General features: G+C 34.2%; 2 protein-coding genes and 1 long non-coding RNA gene across 8 annotated transcripts in view; 2 read left to right on the top strand and 1 right to left on the bottom strand.

The window, feature by feature from the left end:
* The window catches only part of LOC113681604 (la-related protein 6), a 3,219-nt gene extending 877 nt beyond the window's left edge, over positions 1 to 2,342 (top strand). Inside the window, exon 1 of the mRNA XM_027198704.2 lies at positions 1 to 2,342. This exon is cut by the window's left edge and continues 877 nt beyond it. Within this exon, the coding sequence (XP_027054505.2) occupies positions 1 to 1,255 (1,255 nt within the window). The 3' untranslated portion in view covers positions 1,256 to 2,342.
* Positions 2,343 to 4,244: 1,902 nt separating this feature from the next.
* Positions 4,245 to 21,789, bottom strand: LOC113681610 (uncharacterized). Of its 6 annotated transcripts, none has more exons than XM_027198710.2 (18): positions 21,607 to 21,789; positions 18,321 to 18,438; positions 18,191 to 18,250; positions 17,790 to 17,838; positions 15,586 to 15,627; positions 11,267 to 11,348; positions 10,876 to 10,979; positions 9,760 to 9,855; positions 9,075 to 9,158; positions 8,667 to 8,696; positions 8,293 to 8,386; positions 7,413 to 7,634; positions 7,095 to 7,173; positions 6,687 to 6,728; positions 6,352 to 6,456; positions 5,892 to 5,954; positions 5,619 to 5,661; positions 4,245 to 5,285 (listed from the first exon to the last, which is right to left on the bottom strand). In XM_027198710.2, the coding sequence occupies exons 2-18, from the start codon at positions 18,392 to 18,394 to the stop codon at positions 5,190 to 5,192; spliced, it is 1,365 nt and encodes a 454-aa protein (XP_027054511.2). In that variant the 5' UTR covers positions 18,395 to 18,438; positions 21,607 to 21,789; the 3' UTR covers positions 4,245 to 5,189. The 6 variants fall into 6 exon arrangements, with proteins under 6 accessions (XP_027054511.2, XP_027054512.2, XP_027054510.2 ...); XM_027198711.2 differs by lacking the exon at positions 21,607 to 21,789 and adding an exon at positions 19,367 to 19,615; XM_027198709.2 differs by lacking the exon at positions 21,607 to 21,789 and adding an exon at positions 18,549 to 18,758.
* Positions 13,391 to 21,544, top strand: LOC149046449 (uncharacterized). Its single transcript, XR_016185740.1, has 3 exons — positions 13,391 to 13,501; positions 14,327 to 14,398; positions 21,419 to 21,544. It is a non-coding gene; the product is annotated as an uncharacterized LOC149046449 (long non-coding RNA).
* Positions 21,790 to 21,854: the final 65 nt, after the last annotated feature.

Raw genomic sequence — 21,854 nt, 5'->3', positions numbered from 1 at the left:
TTCAGAAGATGAAGTCTATCGTAAATATCGGCGCTCTCCCGTCGATTCCCACTCCGACAACGATGGTAAAGATGGAACTGAACCTTTCCAACCTCCTAGCGATGAACTGGCGGAGAAAATTGTGTCCCAAGTCGAGTTTTACTTAGGCGACGATAATCTTGCTAAAGATGCCTTTTTGCTCAAGCATGTCCGTCGTAACAAAGAAGGTTACGTCAACTTGAAGCTTATAACGTCGTTCAAGAAAGTAAAAACGCTGACTAAAGATTATAGAGTGGTCGCCGAAGCCCTGGAAAAATCAAAGGAGCTTTCGCTGAATTCAGAGAAGACAAAGGTGAGAAGAAATGTACCCCTTCCTTCAGAACTTCTCGAACGTAATCCAGGGAGAACTGTTGTTGTCACTAGATTAGAGAACGCGACAATGGAAGGTGTAAGCGAGATCTTCTCTAAATGCGGGGAGATTGAATTAATCCGCATCATTCGGCCAGGAAAACCAATCCCTGCTGATTTAAAGTCTTACTTTGCCAAACATCCGGAACTCGAGAAGGAAACAACTGCGGTTGTAGCCTTCGAAACGATGGCCGCAGCTGCCCGTGCGTGTAGTGAATTGTCGAAGGAAGGCGGCATGAAAGTGGTAGAACTTGGCAAACATGGCGCCAAGAAGGAGAAATCAAAGTCCAAGACGAAATCCAAAGAAAGGGGAAGCGACGGCGGGCGAGACTCAGACGAGGAACACGACGATTCTAAAAAGAAACGCCGAAACAGAAAGAAAGATAAACGTGTGCAAGAGCTAATGGGCAAGAACTCAGATGATAGCTTGTCAAGTTCTTGTTCTTCAGATACAGATAACTCCTACTCATCATTTAGTACCTGTCGACGCAGGTATAACAGTGGTGGAAGTCCAACACCAGAGAGGGCAGGATCACCCACTACCAGCCCACGAACCCTGGGCATAGGTGCCCGCCGATCACCACAGAGTAGTCCAGAACTTCCCAGGAAGCTTTCCAACATTTCTGTCAAGGAAGGAAGTAACAGTGCTCCTAACAGCACTCCTAACAGCCCATGGTCTCAGCGCCGCAAGTTTGGATCACCGAACAGCAGCCATTCTCAAAAATCCAGCCCACTGGTTGACTCTACTAGTCCACGACACAGGATGATTCAGTTGGAGGGAGTTCAAAGACTCCCTAAAGGTCCTGATGGTACCAGAGGCTTCCATGCAAGCTTTGGACGTGGCAGGCCCATAATAGCAGTTGCTTAGTGTATTTACCCAGAGGATGTAATTTATTAAGCCTATGGACAATTTTATGAAATTAAGAATGCATATGGTTGTTTGGGTAACACATTTAGGCTAACCTATTTTATTTGTATAGGGCAAGTGTGGTTTTTCCAGGGAATTAGAACAAATTGTATATAGCTCAGAGAAAACATCTTCGAAGCTCAATATGTCTAAGCTCAATACAAAATTTGAGGTTAAAAATATGTTTCTTCTCTTATGGTATTAGTTGGAAAGATAGGGAAGAAGATGTAGTTTGTCTGAAATATGATCATCAATTTATAGAAAATTGTGACAAGATTTCTTAAATCACCAGTTGGTTTGTCATCCATAGGACCTTTTTTGTTAGAAGTAGAAATTGTAGATGTGCAAAATCACCAAAAAATTATGCTATATATATTGCTTGAAGTTTTTCTTCTTGAATTGAGTGATTATTATTCCATGTTCTTTGTCTAATGCTCTTTTTGAGTACTTTGAACTGAAGAATAGCACTATTACTATTGTAAATAGTCTTTATGTTACTATTTATGGTTGACTAAGGATTGATTGCTAATTTGGAACTGCAAAAGCTGTGGACTAAGCATTAATGATATAAAACATCTCAACTTTAAAGTAGAGCTGTTTGCATCCTTTAGCAATCAACATTTGGTCAACTTTTGAGAAATACAAAGATCATTTCTTTTTCTGGGTTTTTTGGTTTGGGTATAAGTTAAGAATAATGTATTCCTATTTGAATTTGGGGAGTGCTGTAAATAGGATCAAAGAAAAAAGAATGTGGCAAATTTACAGGAGATTTTTTTAACATTTAATTTCTTTATTTTACTATGTTTCCAGTTCCTTTTTTTTATCTTTTTTTGCAAGGAGTCTCTGTAAAGGAGGAAAACTGTGTTGTATTATAATGCCTAGCTATAAATTTATTCAAATTGACCTCTATTTGTGACAAATAAATACATAACTATATAATAGACAGGAATTGTCTTTGGTTTTTGTAATTTCATTGTTTTCTAACAATTAACTTATTCTGCTGGAAAAACTTTGTAAATTTTTATCAAAGGAATATTATTTCATTGGATATTTCTTGCATTCAGAATAAGATAAATTCATGGGCATAGTAACTTACCTAAAGCATATAACTTGAAAAATTAGCAGAATTGTAGAAATCCACCAGTATGAGTAACTTCTGTAGAAATTCATAAGACTGGTTGGTTGTAGGTTTGGACTATCATTAGACCTTGAGAATCCTTTAAAAAAGGGGCCATTTTAAGCTGTGAATGTTTTTTTTCCAGAGTTATATTTGAGCCTTCTTGACATTTCACAAATTCAATGTTTATTTATTGTGCATAACTTCATTGAAAAAGGCCTTTAAAGATGGTTTTGCCAAGCAATGACTTGACTCTGTTTCTTAAAAGAATTGGATAGTTGGTAGTAAACACACAAAAAACCAGATTAAGTGCAAAATGAGTTTAGAACATCCAAACTCTGAATTTAGTATTCGTTTTTGTATGTAAGCTAGTGTCTATGAGTGACTTTATATGCATTAGATATCCATTTTTCAATTACCAGTATTCATTTAGTGGTGTGAAACACAGTTATGTTTTGAATTAAACGAGAAATGTTGGGACATTAAACTAATATGAAATAAATGCTTGATACTTGTTGTCTGTTACTTACAATAGGAAGTTTGACCAATGAAAGTAAAACTACCAATAACATGTCTTATTGACAGCATAAAAAACAAAAAACATTAGAGTATTTAATCAGTGTTGTGAACCTGTACATTTTTTGGCATTAATGCCATAGGGGTCTCTAAATTTGGACCTCATGTCAGGTAGAATTAGCACTTGAAATAATACCGCATTATGGAAATGGATGGTTCTGATAATTTTTACTTTTGTGCATTCAGGATTTACACAAACTTACAATAATTGGTAGATGGGATGCCCCTCATAAACTATAAAGCTTTTTAGAGGAGTAACCTCCCTCCCTTTGGAAGTAGGGAGTAATTTTTTAAATACCATCATAGTGCACTCTAGGGGAGGATGCATGCTGTTTTGGCTACAGCCTAGCATTGGGACTCCAAGTTCATGCTCTCAAGTCACTAATACCAGAAGAAGCAATGTTCACCACTTCAAAGCTGGTAAATAAAATCAAGCAAAGAGATGGGCAAATTTAACCAATTTCCATTCTCCCCTTGATTGAAAAGAAGCTTATTACATGCATTTCATTTGTTAATAGAGCTGCTTCAAAAGTAGAGGAGATAAACAGCAGAGGTTGTTTGATGTGTATCCATGCACCATTTTTCAACAAATGAAACTGAATAGTGAAGGAGCCTGTTCAAAAAATGCTGAACTCTTTTAAATGATTGGCTTACCATAACCCTGACATCAGTTTAACAAATATATTCCAAGTTGCTATGCGTCTGTTCAGTAATAGATCACAGATGACGTCAAAATGCAGTAAGAACAAAAAAGTGGCACACGAGGCTCAGCCAAGTGCGTCACTGATGTTCTTACCACATTTTGACGTCCTCTGTGATCTATTACTGAACAGATGCACAGCAACTTGGAATCTATTTGTTTTATATAATAAAGAATTGAAAAAAGTTTTAATGATGACGTCATCTATACGTCTGTCCTCCGATAGATCATAAGTGAGAACCAATCAGAATGCGTGCATAACTGAGCTTATCATATAAATGCATATTTACCATATTGTCCTCGATATATAACAATTTGTTTGATAGTCAAGATCATTTCCTTTGTTCTGGTGACCTTAATGTGTAATTCAGGGGTAATATATCAAGCAGACAAGTGATGAGAATAAAGAAAAATATCAGAGGATTATTAGTTGATCCAACACCAAATTCTCAAAACTAACGTCACAAGAACTGTATGGCAGACAGTAAGGAGAATTACTAACGAGATCTTGGGAGTTAAAGGGTTCACAGAATTCAGACAGTGTAAGTACACAACACTTTAAGTTCATTGTTTTTATTCTTTCAAATATTCCCTATCAAATTGCATTATATCTAAATTATATCTTAAAATTTACCATTTCCTAATAGATCTGCATCTTTTCTGCTCCTTTGACTAAAATACATACAGTAACTGACCCATTAATTAAAATTCATTGAATCTACTTTGTGCATTTCCTTACACTGTGTTTTGATGATAGAAATACAATTTCCTTGTTAAACATACATGATGATCATAAAAATTGTCGTGTAATGAACAATTCCCTAACCCAAGCTGATTTCCCATGACTTGATATCAAGAAAAACCCTAACTTTACCAAACTGTACACTTTTTGAAAATATTCACCCTTGAAAACTCCAGCAGCTTGGCTGCTTTAGCTGAGAAATGACAATGCCTGCACTGTCAAGGCTCATTTCAAATGTTTCAGTGTACTTGTTGCCATAGAATGGACAATAGTTTTCAACTGTTCTTTCAAATAAATCTGATGAAAATTATGTAATTTTACCACATCTTCCCTTTTTCTAGTTTATAAGGCTTTGCCTCAGTCACTTCATATCACTGTCATTTAAGAATGAATATTATGTAAAAATTATTTTCAGTATTTACCTCTTCGTCATCATTCAAATGCATTAAATACAAAATACTTCTCGCCAATTTATATATTTCTATAAAACTTATGGAATAAATACACTGCTCATAAAACTACCGTTTGCCAATAATAAATAACCAATTTGAAAATGTGTCTTAAAGAGCACCTAAATTTCAATTCATTTCAAGTTGGTTGCACTTTGGAACAAAGGCACCTTGAGTTCAGGCTACTTGAAAGTTTTGGAGAGGGTAGTTGATGTTTCAGATTTGCAGATTTTCTATGTAGACAATGATGTATGATGAAAGTACTTGACATCAGTGTTCTGTAATTGAGGCTTAAGAGGAAGTCCCTGTTCTCAAATTTGTACACACATATTGTTTGCAAGTATAGTACAATTTCTACTCATATGAGCATCAAGATCATCCTCCAACATTTTGAGTGTTTGCCGCACCTACAGGTAAATAAAAAAATGCTTTGGTCATTAAAATAGATTGTTCATCATTTTAAGATCTTGTTAGGGCTTTAGGCTTAATTGTTATTAAAATGACCAGTTGGAAATCTAAAGTGATAAAATGGTCACCATGCAGAAATAAAATTTTAGCCATAAGAAGAAAGGACATTGCAGGTCACAAAATTGGCAACTTTCCTTGCAAGATAAGACACAAATATTTTTTATTCTTGCCATGCAACCAAACTGGTTGCACCTTGGAGCATTCCATATAATTATATCAGGTCATAATAGGTTAGACTTAAAGATCATCTAGATAGTGAACAAGTGACATACCTGTGTGATTGCATTCAAATTGGCTGCTACAATTGTTTTAAATCTGTAAAACAAAATAAAACATTACTCCATGTAGTCATCAATCATGTGACATAAATTACTTTGTGGTTGTATAAAACTGATTTTGAAACTGCTCACATCTGGCCTTCAAAACAGTATTGGAATGAAATTCAATTAAAAATTTGAAGTCATTGTTTCTCACAGTTGCTGGAGTAGTATATGGCTAGGGTAGAATAAATGTTTTAATCTGAGAAAAGTCAGAAATATCCTCACCTAACTATTTCTGCATCAAAAACTTCCTGACGAAGTTTCCACAATTGATGCATTGACTTTTGACTGGAAAAAAAATTACCATCAAGATATTTATTAATAACAATAACAAATTCATCTGTTTAACTTTACTCTGTGATTGGTCTGGAAAACTCCTACTATAGTACCCTCTCAAAACTTAAACTAATTGCCTTTAAGTTTCTTGCACGATCACTTGATGAAGTAAATCTTGTTCTTACTTGAGTTCTGATTGGTTCCTTGTGATATTTTCCTTCACTCTAATTGGCTGCTGCAATTACTTACTAATCAATTGGTTTTTTCTAGAACACTCAATCCAAATGTTCTATTGTTGTATGCATTCCACGCTTATCAAGGAATATACTTTAGTATAAAGTTTCTAGGTAAATGAGAACAACATTAACTAATTACAAAACTAATAAAAACCTTCATCAATCCAACTTACAGAAGAATCTTTTCTGGAGGATAAGATAATTGTGCCATGATTTTAGGTTCCAATATGGAAATACGTTGAAGCAGAAATAAACTGCACATTATTAAACATGTTATTCTGAAACAAAATTAAAATATATTCAATCTTTCACTGTACATGTAAGTCTCAATGACACTAAAACATGATAAAACAAACAAACATTATTATCATCATTCACCTGATCATTGACATAATCACTGCCTTCATTGTTGCCACCATCATTATAATCATGAGGTTTACAAATTTAAAGAAACTTTAATGAGAGCTGCTTACATCAAAGGAGTTTGATAAAAACTCTTGGTACTTACAGAAAACAAGTAGTTATGTAAAAGAGCTGTTCCCTTGTAAGTCTGCAAAGACAAAGTTTGACCAGTGTGCAAAAGTAATGTTTCCACTTGGTAATAACATTAAAGTGATAGAAAGTTTAATAATAACCTTATAATGATATAATAAACTTTATGGCATTAATATCAGTTATTTCTTGCTATTGGTCAAGAAAATCTTTCATTTCTCTCAGCTATAACAATGTTTAAATATTCTGAGCATTTTCTCTTGTCTTTTATCTTATGTCAAATTTTCAGAACAAGTATCATTCAGATACTTCTAAAATACAAAGGAAACTGTTACAAACTATACATAATATTGTAACTTTTAACCTCTATACACTTACAAATAAGATTCACATGTCTATTAAATACTGCAGTGCCTTCACCCACCTTCTGACCAAACGCAGGCTGACTTGAAAGTATGAGTAAACAGTTTCAGCTACTGAAGCTAAAAACATTGCAGCACCAGCTGAAAAATAAGCAAAATACAATAAATACACACACCATAACTACATATTAAGTACACAATAGAACGAAAAAGGCAAATTACAAACAAACAACCAGATGAATACCACTAACAGAAAGTTATAAAATATTACAATGATAACAGTTACAAAACATTAAAAATGACAATAAACAACAGTTTAACAAACTATTATATAATAATTGATAATTAATACACACACATCAAATGAATGCTGCTCTTACCACAGCCAGTAATTTTTGCAGGGTCTTGACATCTAGAAACTGAGCTTTTTTCACCCAGATGTGAAATATGGCCACTTCTTTTACTCATCACCATTTTTCCTTCCTCATCCACATCTTTAATTCTTGATAAATTTTCAGAGGATGCTTTTCTAGCTTGTTCACATTTCTTGCAATGACCAGCATTTTCTCCAGGACCACCAGCACTGCACTCATGGTCTTCATCTACATATGAAATGACATAAATGTAAAGTGAAGATCATGATCTGCAATAAAATTATGCAACTCAAAATATATTTAATATGAAGAGTTAAAATCGATTTACTCCTTAACCTACTACTACACATTCCCTGGCTTGTAAATTAGTTGCAATTGATGCCAGATCAAGATAACAACTTCTACCAGATAAGTTTGAATATTCTCATTACCTGTTTGCTGAATAATGTATGGATGTTATAGGGAGAAGTTATATGTTAATCACTTCTAGGAGTTCTAATAGGCTAATAATATATATAATAATATAATAATATAATAATATATCAGGCTAATATATCAGTTCTTCAACTAAAACCTATACAGAAACACAGTCAAGAACATGTACATATAGTCCTACATTGCTGATTGACTGGAAGAAAAGTTGAAATTTAAAAATATTTTCAAATGTTTCATATTAACCAATTAAGTTTCCTCATATTGAATTTCCAGAGCATTAAAACTTACAAATTGTAAACATTGACTAAAAAAACCATAAATATTAATGTCCATCTCAGATTAATTGTCTTATATTTCATTGAAAACACAACCATTAACAGAGTCATTAAACATGTTAAACACATTTAATTTACAAATTGAATCAGTAAGGTGGTAACATCTATCAATGTACCATCGTTTTCCTCTCTATTCTGTTCTTCATCTTCATCTTCATCTTCATCTTCCCACACATCTTTATCTTCTGATGGAGAACCAGCTTCAGTTTGCTGGGAGAGAATAGGTCACATGTGAGCATGTGTACAATACATATTAATTAATTAACACACAAACTGCTGCAGTAAAATCATTTTAAAAGTATTCACTGTGAGTAATGATATATTTGAGTTATCAAATATTCCTCCTCTGAGCCTTAAAGCACTTCTATCCAGCATCTTGATAAATTGTAATGAAGCAATAGTCTTAAAGTAATTACCCCTCTATGGATGAAAGCCCAACAGTTTTAATCAAAAAATCAAATCTTGAACTCTCAAGATAACTACTACTCACCTGATTCTCCCCATCAGCTTCATCCATTTTCTGAATTAAAGAAACAAATTCACAACATCAAGTACCAATAGATCACAACTATTTATTAGAAACTTCTTTTATTTTTCAACCAAGGCACTAGCTGTTAGTAATGTGTAACAACTCTAAATTTCAAATTTCTTTTTCATCAGTCTTCTTTGTTCACAAGAAATTACTAACAATGAACACACTTTCATCAGGCCATTCAGTAAGATAAAAAGGCATAGATCAGAGAGAAATGATAATGGCTACATGGTGATGATGGAGCATTCAAAGTACCTATTATAACTGTAAATAAGTATCATTAATACAAGATACCAGTAACCAGCTAAAGGTATAAAACAGAAATCAATCAGACCTGGAATAAGTTAAGTGACCTCATGTACTAACCTGATTCTTAGCTTTGACTTCATCCCACACCTGAAGGAGGAGTTTGTAGACAGTTTCTCTGGATAAGAACGATGAAAAGAAGTGCTGCAAAAGGTGAAAAACAGTTCATTTACAGAGTAAATTTGTGATTTATTTCTCCTTACAGTATCAGCCCTGAATCATACATTAACTTCATGAGAGTAATGGAAATGATCAACAATTACAAGAGCTCTTGATTGTTAAGCAATTAAATCTCCTTGTCAGCATCTTAGGAAATACATGGAGAACAGTATAGAGAATGTGCATACTGATCTTAGGGTGTAAAGGGTTAAGATCTATTGGAGGAAACATGTATATATGGCCTCACCAATGACAACCTTTTGCTTGTTTTATCACATAAAACATGGATTCCATGTTGCTGTAGGTTTGTACAGGTGCTGTTAGTAATAGATTACAGAAGACATCAAAATGTGGTAAAAACGTCAGCAACACACCTGGCTGCACCTGGTGGTGTGTTGCTTTTCGTTCTAGCCACATATTTACATCATCTGTGATCTATTACTTAACAGACACATGGCAACATGGAATCTGTTTGTCATACAAGCAGTCCCTAACTTTGCTAACAACAAAGCTGTAATACTATTAAGATTATCACACCACATAATTAATACCAATAACAAACTAAAACAACTTGCAATGAGCTAACCTTTTCCTCATCAGAACAGATAAGAATTGCATTGGGTACAACATAAGCTGTTTTCTCCCTAGTTATGGACTGAATTTTAGTACAGTCTATCGTTACCTGTAAATTAAATGAGTAAAACAAATTCAATGAAAAACAGTCAATACATTTAATTCTTCCTTCTTAATAATACTAACAATTATTTGCCCCAGGCTAACTGAATATGGTCATTAACCCCTTTAAACCCTGAGTGACCAGCATCTAATTTCTCCTTACAGTCATACAGCTGAATCATTCATTAAGATCATAAGAATAAAGGAAATGATCGCCAACCAAAGAAGCTTTGATTGTTAAACAAATTCTCCTTGTCAGTACTAAAGGAAATGTATAGAGAAGAGTATAGAGACTATGGATACTGATGTTAGGGTATAAAGGGTTAAATAATGCTGAAATAAAGTTTGAGGGACCAATCAGCTGAGCATTTCTTGAGAATATTATATTCTACATAACGTTTATAAGCCATTGGTGAAATATCCATTTGAGAGCTACAGAACTTAAGTTTTCTTAATAACTACTATTTTCTTCTTCAGAGACATTTAAAAAAATTATAAGGTGTCCATTCATTTTTTTTGAAACTGAGTGCTGCATTGGGAACCTAAGTCAGCGAACACAAGGGCATTCAAGGTGTTCTTCAGAGATTCAATAATTCACTCACTGCTAAACAGAATTCTTCAGCTTTTTCTTTATTTAGATATCAAAGTTATATTTCCCAATCAACTAACAACATTCCTCCCCTACTTCATTTCTTGAATGAAATGAAAACTGACTGTGAATGTATGAAAATCATAGTGTAAACTGTGGATAAAGACGTGAATATGAAAGCGATCTTTGCAGTAATGAACACTACTTAAGCAGTTGTAGCAGAAATAAGGCTTGAAAACTCTATGATTATAGCATTAAGATATGACATAACACTCAACCAATCAGAGATTCTGCCCTACCATGATCACCAGCAATTACTCTGGAGTAATTACAAGTCTTCTAAATATTCTTTTAATCATAATATGAAAAAACACCAAAAATAGAAGTAAAAATAGGATATAAAAGGGAATCAATACTGGATGAAGGTTTTAAACTTACTTGTGTTTCCCACCCAAATATATTTGAATAAAAACAGAACCATCCTTGTGTGATGTAGATTCTTCCTTGGAGTAGAATTTCACGACTTAGAGCACAGGAAAAATCTAAAAAGAGAAATTCATAACTCAAATAAAAAATAATAATCTAAAATTGTTAAACAACTGAATGTTACATGTTAAACAATTTTTGGGGGTTAAACTGGAAGAAAATGTGGACACTACAGAATGGCATGATGACAAAATCAAAATTTCTAGACATTCTCTTATAATAATTAAAATAATCAAGAGTGCAACACTCAAAAGTTTTTTTGAATCAAAAGGACTTTTCATCAAACCTTTTCATCAATGTTGGCATGTATATTATTTTATTAAATGTAAGTTCATATACCTACCATTTATGGGGAACTGGTCCATTGGAACACTCTTAAAAAGACGGTGAAATTCTTCATAGGGAGTCCGTGTTGACAGTAAAGACTGCAAGTAAAAAAAATTAACCAAAAACAAAAACTGTGAATCAATGTGAACTGTGAACCTCCCAAAAAGTGACAAATCAACACCTAAATTTATTAAATCCTGGCATTCAAAAGTTTGTCTTACTAAGTATGATTATTTGCGTAAATGATTATCAGAATATGCCACTTATTTGCTTAGTTTCACGTTATTTACTATTAAAATAATATAACTATCATTTATGCCACGTATCACCCTGATTTAAAACATTTTCTGAACTAGCCCAACAACTTTCATACTGTTTTTAACCATCCCATATCATAAAAGCCACTATTTGTCCTACTAACAGGTCCTGTGAGTTTCAAATAATAACAAATTTCTAAGCGCAGAGAGCTGTCAGACCATCATATGTGAACAAGAAGTTTTGTTAGATAAAATGCAGTGCCACCATAATTTTTTGCTTTATGGTTAGGCAGTAGCACAGCTATGTTAATACAAAAAATGGCAACAGCTGTTCAATTTTGGCACTTTTTGGAAATGAATTGTATCGGGGCCAATTAAAATTAGTATTCAAATTCAAATGGACTACAACACTAAGGCTACACATCAACATCAGGTGTTTTAGCATTGACAAGTTAAATCTAAGCAATGATTAATAAAAGTTATCGACGGATGAAACTCTGTGTTTACAAAAGAATGACAGGTAAATATCCCTCAAAATATTTTTAATACCACAAAGAACCTCTGATATACAGTTTCAGGGCAAACTTTCAATTTCAACTTGTCGGTTTGTAAAAACCTTTGGGAAAACTTCACAACTCTATTATCATTAAAATAAATTTAAACATTAACCTAATTTAGGTAAGTGTATAACACTGGTCTTCACAAAAATGTAAAATGTATAATATGTATTGATGTGTACATAAATACTGTATGGTAAATGTCTCACCATAGAATTTTGTTTGAATAAGCCGACTAGAGCCATACTGCCCAGCATATATCTATCACCAGAAATAGATATGAAGTGCTAAAGGACTTTGAATTCAAAGATTAGATCAAAATGCTCAGTTTAAGAAAACTTTCATATCTTGGACACTAGCATTTACCCCATCGTGGCTATTCCTTTTGAATCAATAATTTATATACTACAAGCCATCAGAATTGATTTCCAAACCAAGCATTCTCAAAATGGGTTTCCTACAATTCTGAGAATATAATGCAGTCCCAATTCTAAAGGTATTAAGGACAAAATACTGAGCCACAAATTAGCCAAAAATTCTGAGGGTTGAAATAAAAGTTTTACCCATTTCACAAATAAATAACACTCAGTCTGTGTCTTTTAAAATTTTTGAGTTGAAGAATATTTTCGAAAACTATGAAACATGCTCTGAGATATAAATTTTTTTTTTGGTTCGAGTTCTGTAAGCCACCTATTTGTTATTTTTGCAGAAAATCTTGGCTGGATGACTGCCATCTGACAGTTCATTCACATGTGAACTCAGGAAACCATGCAGAAGTAGGTTGCTATAATTTTGAAATTTTACTACCTTAAAACTGCAGCTTGTAGTTTAAGAATGAAGATTCTTATAATAGTTGACAAGTAAGTCATTAGTTTAGGAATTCAAGCCTTCTAGAGTTTTAATAAAAGCTTTTCATAAACAGGAAATGTTGATGTCAATTTACCCATCTGTTCTGTGAGTTAGCTCCTTTCCTTCGTGCTTTGCTTGTGACTTGGAAACTATCATCCTTAGATCGGCCAAATACTACATTCCGCCGCCTTAGTTTTCGTTTCCCTGCATTCATGGTAATTTGGGAAAGGACCTTCGATATGTCCTCACTTTTAATTGAAATGCATGAGACATTATGCAGACTTGGTTCGAGTGAGGAACAAACCGGTCAGAATCATTTCACAAGCAGATAATTAATTCAAGGCTTAAAATAAACCAGTGTTCAGAAACAGACCACAGAGATGACAGGTTGCTCCTGATTGGCTACAAACAAGTGGCAGGTGAAAGAATACAATTGGTAGTAGCATTTATCCCAAAGTAAATTGTCTTATGTAAAGAAAATAACCCAATAGAACTCCTGATGGTTTGAATGAAGACAACGTAACTTAAATGTTTAGACTTGTCACATGGGAAGATGAATACAAACACTTTTGTTACTCTCAACTGAAGGTAAACTGTTAGGTACAAAATCCAAGTGTTCAATATTTTTAAGCCAGGCAAGAATGCAGATGAATCATTTGAACAAAAAAAAATTCATGGAAATCTATGATAATATCAGAATTAAATTCTTAACTAGGATTAAAAACCATGAAAGAGATTAAGATTTGCCCTTTCAAATCATTTTCCTTCTAGTCAAACAGTACAGCCACATTTAGGGCATTTCAAAGAATTTACACATGCCCAAGACATCAAGAACAAGCAAAATAAAAATATAAATGAATTTTTCTCTCTACTTTTGGGGGTTACCTGTTTTGTAAAACAAAACCACCTGTCAATTATATCACACTGTGTCAACTTAATAATTTATCACATCCAATAACCTTCTTGGCTAATATCCATAGAGACATTACACCTTAAAATGCAGTTGGGGTACAAAATGTGAATGTATATGTTGCTGTTAAATTTTAATTTTGGGTTTAAAAAAATTTATATTTATACTGATCCCAAGTTTTCATATTTTGTGTCATAACCATACTAAATTATTACCAGGACTTGGGGACAAAGAGAACTAAGAGTCTCTGTTAATAGGAATAATTAAACTTCTACCTGAAGTTAAATTGTATGTGACTCCAACATATAAGAAGACAATACATATTGACAGCTAACTGAACATAAAAGCACTTAGCACTTACAGCAGTGTTCAGTGACTGGCCAGAACATTTGAAAATTAAATAAAACTGCTTTGGCATTCTGGCTGGGTGGAGACTTCAAATTCACTCAGATTATTTACTGTGTAGGAAACAAATTAAACTATATTTCCATTCATTTTATCAGAAACATATTACTTACAAATAGTGGATCTAACTTAAACATCTATATCATGGAATAGGACAGATAACCTTACAGGTAATAAAAAATTATAAAAATATATGATTTTGAAGTGACTTTCACAAGGAATACTCCATTTATTTACACCTCTGTCAATAAACAACCTTAAAGTCCTTCTCTTGTCACACATTAACATCTTTATATTTGTACTTGTTCTGTGTCAATTACCATAATCATTAAAATGACTTTTAATACTGTTGTTTATGATAATTTTGGGTCTTTTTGTTGGCAATTTGTTAATATTTAAAAACTTCTAAAGCCAGCCATTAAGATAAAAAAAGTTGCATTAACGAATGGTTCTTGAAAGATTTGACATTTCCAGAGCACAAAGCTTTTATGGTAAGTGGTTATTATTCTAGCAAGTATTAGTAAATAATTTTTAGATGGAGAAACACCTTAAAACTCTTTCCAAGACATTGCAAACTGTAATCTTTCAATATCTTAGTAGGGTCCTAGGTAGAAAGTGAGGAACCTTTACAGACACCTTTGGATCTTGAGACATTTTCTGAAGATTTTTTAAACTTTTTTCAAAGATTCATGATTTTTAATTCTTCATTTTGGGTACAAACTTCAAGACTTTTTCCAGACTTTTTCAAGACTACTATTAATAATGACTTTCAGTTCTCAACACCTTCAAGGTTCTGTGTCAAGTAGCCTGGCCTGAGCAAAAAAACAGTTTTTAAGGGTTTTCTAGGTCTTGGACCTTTTGTCATAATTTATTTAAATTTGGTGATTTTCTTTAGATTTCATTCACAAGAAAATGCACGCAAATTTTGCTGCTGCTTGAAAAAAGAAAGAACTCCAGATTTATATGCTAGTAATTATTTGTCAACATGTAAACTGAATATTCTTTATTTCTCTAGGTCTTGAGCTAGTTTACTGGTAACGTTCAAAGTTTCTGTACTTTTTTTATGAATTCAAGACTCTGTAAGAGCCATGAAGATTTGTAAAGACCTATCACCGTTACATAACTGAATTATACTGTACCATTTTCCAACAGGTTATTAACAAAACAGCCACATTGCACAGAAAAACAAGTAACCTTTCTAAGTCACAGTGAAGATTGAACCAAAAAAAAATTTTGACTCACATTCTTAAAACACATTATCAGGAAATTTTGAAAAATCATAAACACCAAATTTGTATTTATTCAATTATCTTTCAAACTAATTATTAAAATTAGTAACAGTACAAAGCTAGCTCACCTTGATAAAGTTTGGTGTCCTATCTGATTTGAGAAGTTGTGACTGTAAAAAATTGAAAAAGAAAAACAAAGCTGATTATTATAAATCTAGTCTCACTGACAGAGTTTTGTCTTTCTTTAGCCTAATGCTCTCAACAGTTAATCAACATCTTTTTTTAACAACATACCATGTCCTGTAATTTTCTAAGCTGGTGCTGTGAAATAAGGTTAGTGGCTAAGATCCTACATTGATTCTTGCAGATGCAGTTAATGAAATTTTTTTTCTCACAATGAAAATATACATTTCTATAATTAACCATTACTTTCTATATCCAGAGAAGTTAACACATTAAACTCCAATACTCTCCTTCTTAAAAGCAATATGTAACTATGTTTTTGTCCCTCTCTTGAATGAAGGGAAGAATTGACTCCTTTGAAACAATTACTACTAACAATTACTCAGCAGCCCTCTACTGTAGAGACAATGATCTTTGACCCTTTTGCTCTCAATATCTTTATCAATAATACTCATTGTTGTCTGCCATTCAATTTTTTTTTCTATATTAAATTGGAGAATTTGGTATTGGATCAACTAATAATCCCCTAATTTACATTTTTCTTTATTCTCATTGCTTGTCTGCTTGATATTGATATTGTATGGGGAAATTCTGTTTTGGTCACTCATGGAAGTTAAAGGGTTTAGTTAATGATATCAAACTTCCAAATAGAACAGTCTTACTGCCTCAATAATCAACACAAAGAGAGAATACTGGGCTTTAGTTTCCTAGAAACCCATTCAAATCAGTAAAAGAGGAGAAAGAATCAATATGACTTCTCTGCTAAGAGAACAGCGATGTTCAATTAACTCAGGGTGAACTCCTTTGCATGCATTAGAACTATTGCTAATTAGCAAAGCACTATCTTGTAGCCTAGTTAGACTCCTAAGTCTTTGAATTCTTTGTATCCTCCAGTAATAAAAAGTTTATTGATATAAGAACAATGACAGCTTAATGAAAGAATTTGACAAAAGTTGAATAAATTATCCAAATTAGAATGGCAAGTTTATGATATTGCATCACTGAGTTTAAAGATTTTGCGCAATTCACGAGGTCCCATTTCTCACAGCTCAAACTGACATAAGCATCCGAAATGATTTTTGGAACAAACAAAGGCCAGCCCAAATGTAAAACTTCTTCAGCTGTAACTGAGTTGTTGCACATCAGACGATCAAGCCGCCACCTCCCACAAAATTAATTAAACGTGATTAAAGCGTGCATACAGGATAATACTGGCCTAACAGCAGAGGCAGAGGATACGACAAATTGTGGCTTCAATGTACATGTCTCCGACCAAATTAGTACAAAGGCAGAAATATGTTACAATTAATTTGCGTAACCTTGAGCTAATGGCTAGCACTAGGTTCCCTCAAAAGGCGTCCTGTAAAGTTGTGCAACAATGAACATCCTTTTGGTCCAAAACAAAGTTTGTTAAAACTATAACACCTCTGTCACTGGAAATACTTTGATATCGGTCCATTTCACGACTAAAAGCAGATCTGTTTTGACGTTAGTTATATTTCCAGTATGTGCCATGTAGTCTGAGCTTTAAGATTTAAGTGCCCTATCATATTTGTATGATCATTTGCTGTCAATATTTGTTGTTCGACCTGTAGTTGCGTTCCTATACAAAAACTTTCTCATCGATGCATATACGAACCTACCTTTGCACCAGAGGACGATGAACTAAACTTCAGCGTATCTTGAAAAATCAGTGGCACATATTGCATTTTTCGTGTTAAGCTTTTTAAGCCCTTTGATCTCTCGACAAAGTTGACTTTTCCTCTCTTAACGAGCGTCACTTCTGGACGATCACTTTCGCACTCCATCTTTCGAAACCTTAACTAGGCACTAGGCACGCGATAATTCCATTTCGTAAACAAAAAACCCACAAATTCCTATGGATCGATCGGCCACAGCCGACGGGGAATTTTAGAGAAAAGAATTCTACAACTCAACAAACACTGTCGACGCATTCTGCGAGGATTTAGAAAGAGATCTCGGAATAAGCGTCGCGTCCTTTATTGGCCTCCGATCGGATGGTTGCGTGACATCACATCGGCTGACTTTGAGACCACGATCACTCCACCTGTACCTTCACTTCCGGTTTACTAATCAATTCAGACAAAACATGAAGTGAACGCTTCGAATAAAATTACGTTTCACTTGCCTGTGATAGTGAATTGGAGGATTCGTACACGTCTGATGGTAATTTCTCGCTGAGAAGAGAAAAAGCGGAAGAAAGGAACTTCAAAGAGGCAGATTGGCAACAACACGGAAAAAAAACGATGAGTCACTCGTAATCTGGAAGTAATCATGTACGCTCTGAAGCGTGCATAGAATCGAAAATGGTAAACGGAAAATTCTTTGCTCTTTATCTATGTTTAAATAGCCTGAAATACATAGTTTACTACTAACTTTGCGTTCAAAAATCTGACTGTTTCGCAGACAAAATGAGCGCTTAACATAATTAACAAGAGACCTTCCTTGCTTTAGCCACGCGCTTTGCTTTGGACCGAGAGTCAACAACCAGTGAAGGAAGAAACTTAAACAAACTCATCGAGATCACACCTTTTGACTCTTCCTCGGTAGTCTACTTCGGGAATATCGCCATTTACCTCATCTGCAAATCTGAAAGATTAAAGATTCTGCTCAGTATGAAAAGAAACCGCCATGTGATAAATTGCCCTCTAGAACTTACGTTTCGAACTCATTGAAACTCATCGAACTCGCAGAGTCGTTTGTTTCAGCTTCGACGTTGGAAGCAGTATCCATAGAGCCGCAGCTATTCGGAATGGGTTTTGTTAGAACTTCTTTACCTGAAAATCAAGCAGTAAAGGTTAACCTTCTCAACATTAAAATTGTCAAATTGAAGCCCGGGAATTTCACTCTTAACTGTCACATGCAGGTAACGCAAGTTTAGACTTACTTTTAGTTTTGGCTCTTTTTGTTCGCGTTTTAAGAATGGGATTTGGCTTTTTGTCATGAAAAAGTTTCACATGTAATAAAGAAAGCTTCATCGTGCCAACTACTCGTATTCAAATGATATAGCGGAACAATTCCTTCTCCCAAGCACGCACTTGATAAATAATTGACCAACGTGGATGTTATCACGCCAGTACAAGCGTTTCGTGATTTCAGCTTTTCCACGAAAAAGCGGAAGTCTAAATACACATGACGTATTTCCTGACAACGAGGCGTTACTGCACAATCAAGATATTGACCCCTTCAACAGAAACATTAGTCAACAAGGTTCAGATAAGTTTCTAAAGAAATGCAAATTATCTGCTTTCTAAATTACCCGTAATGTTTCTTCACACAACTTTGATGTTAACGTTTGTTTTGACTTTATCTTCGCCTTAAGCTTATAAAGTACTCAAATTTTTGATAAGAAATTGGTAAATGATCTCCGATAATATAAAGCACGACAAAATCTACTTATTTGGAAAGACTTTTAGAGAAGGTTTACAACACAGCAGTCGTATGTTACGAGTAGACTGCGAATGACAATTCTGTTGTTACAAAAATGATTCATGTTGGCGGCTTCCTGATGTCAGGCAATCGGTAGCTTCTTAAACAAAATCTACATCATCGTAGGGATATTTCGAATACAAATAACTCAAAAGTATATAAAAAGGCGACAATGACTCAAATCGGGAGGTTTTAAAACGCGAATGAGTCATTAATGGATTCTCTCCGCTTCATAACTAAAACTCATTTTGTAAACAATAAAATACACCGACGTACCGTGGCGATCCTAATCACTCTTTGTACATCGACCGAACAAGTTCAGAGGATAATTACTTATCCAAAAAAATAATCACGAGCGATCACAATCCAATATGGGCGACGATGAAGGAAAAAGTTACTTCATTTCGGATGCGGGCTTTTCCCTGATTGGACAATTTTGACAAAGTAGCTCATGAATACTGCCGCGCGAAAAAGGCAGGTGGAACGATACAAATTGACAAGGTAAACAGAAGACTTTCCGCGTTCTATTTATAGCCACTGTTGGGTGTTTTATAGATTTAGATCGAGGTCGTGTCAGCTAAGCATGGTTTGGATCGCAAATCTTTGATGTGAGAATCCTAAAAAGGAAATTGTCTTGACCCTGTAACTCCCAAGACAAAATTTATCTTTACGAAACCATTACAATATCAAGCAGACAAGCGATGAGATTAAAAAAATATATAAATAAGAAAATAATAAACTGATCATATGCCAAATTCTTTATACAAACATCATAACAAATGTATGGCAGACAGTAAGGAAAATCACTAATGAGATCTTGGGAGTGAAAGGGTTAATTACAACAATTTTACTCATAAAAGTCTGTGTTCATCCAAATTGACACTTGCAGTTGACAACTGATGGATAAAAAGCTGTTTATCTTAGAATTAGACAGTTACTTGGCTCATGGTTGATATGCTTTCAAGATTAGGGGTACCTTGAAGCCAATGGACAGGGATCGATAATATTTTATAACTGTATAAAATCACTACACTAGTAAAAAGTTCTAAAAATATTTTTAAAAATATACTTTAAAATCTTAAGCTGATGAAGGCTAGAGTTCTTAGCCAAAACATTGAGATTTTAAGATATTTTTTTTCTATATTAAGGACTTTCTACCAGTGTAACTATTTCATATAGTTAGGAACCCATCTGGTTATAACACCTTATTTAGAAGAATATTTCAATCATCAAGGACTCCACTTCCTTATTTAGAAGCCTTGATGGGTTGTAATTGTCATTGCCTGTGGTGTGCTATCTGAATTGTCAGCCAACATACTGCTTCCCCACCCCTCCTCTAACCCAGAAAATGCAGTAAAGATGAGGATTGTGACTATTGTTGGTTCACTGTGCCATGGATACCGGTCGTTGATGACCCAATTTACCAACACCATTGAATGAATAAATTTATAATTGTAATAAATATTTGTATTAAGCCAATTATCTGTGATGTTAATTATGCACTCTACCCTAAATTATCTGGGGTATAAATGCTACTAGTTAATCATCCTTGTGACATTACAAGATTATCGTTCTGGATTTGAGTTGAATTGTTTCACTTTCACATTAAATCTTGTGCAAACTTAAATTTAGTTTTGCAATTATTTCCATTCTTGCCTTTGCCTTTTCCCTTATTTGTTCAAAAATGGCAGATGGCTCAGGACCTCAGTCAAGTCACTGTGGTAATCATCTCTAATTGTGCCACCAAAACCCTTAGTTTACTTGGCTCAGCTCAACTACATCCTTAGTGAAAGCAAATTTTTATACCATTAACATACATGAAAAAATAAAGGCTTCTTATTGGCCAAAAACAAGTGCATTTTTCATGTAACACAAGTGCAAAGTTGTAACACGAGTGCAAATAATAGATAGCACATGTGGGCTGTAAAAATTTTGTCTTTCTTGACTTTCTGTGATGCATTTTTCATGTTAATTAATTACCAGTTAACTAATGTTAACTAATTATCAGTTGAAAATGTATCGTTGCTTATTTTTACCAAATTGCACTCAAAATCGTGTAGTTACCTAAAAATTGAAAAGGTCACAACTCCGCTAATTCTGCGTGTTACTAAAAAGAGTTTTTAAATAACTGAGATACTATAGAGGCTCTGATTGGTCAAAAAGCCTATTTACATTACACAAGTAAACCCATGGTTATTTTATAAAAGCGGTAGACCACAGTTTGTATCAATTTACCGATGTAATGACTAAATCCACTCGAAAAGTTTGTATTAACGAGAATCGGACTCGTTTTTTACAAACTTTTCTCGTGTTCTTCCAACTTTCCAGGTAGGTTATTACTATACACCGACAAACCGACACAAAGAGCGGTCTGTTGCTTCATGATACCAAATGACCGATGGAAAATTAATTGGACGGAGAAGCGATTGGGCACAGTGCACATGAGATGAAAGCAGTTTGGTTTCTCTTCCGCCCTAGAAGGTAGGGAAATGTTTTCTTTTTCTAGTGGTGTTTACCTGTTATTTGTCAAATTTGATTCCATCAGACCATCTTGATCATGTTGTTCTCCCAATAAGAGCTAGATTTGTGCCAAAGAGTTTCTATCCCCGTGGAATACCTATAAAGATGTGACAAAGGGTGAAATTGAAAAGGAACCCTCGTTCATTACCCTCGTTTACTTTCGATCTATCACCGCTGACACCAAAATTCGTATGCGCACTATCTTAGATCTCGTTCCCAGATTCTCTGTTGATCATGGGAGTGG

This window comes from Pocillopora damicornis, chromosome 4 (genome assembly GCF_964200805.1).
Source record: "Pocillopora damicornis chromosome 4, jaPocDami1.2, whole genome shotgun sequence".
Taxonomy (NCBI): domain Eukaryota; kingdom Metazoa; phylum Cnidaria; class Anthozoa; order Scleractinia; family Pocilloporidae; genus Pocillopora; species Pocillopora damicornis.
This window is presented reverse-complemented; position numbering and strand designations above follow the sequence as displayed.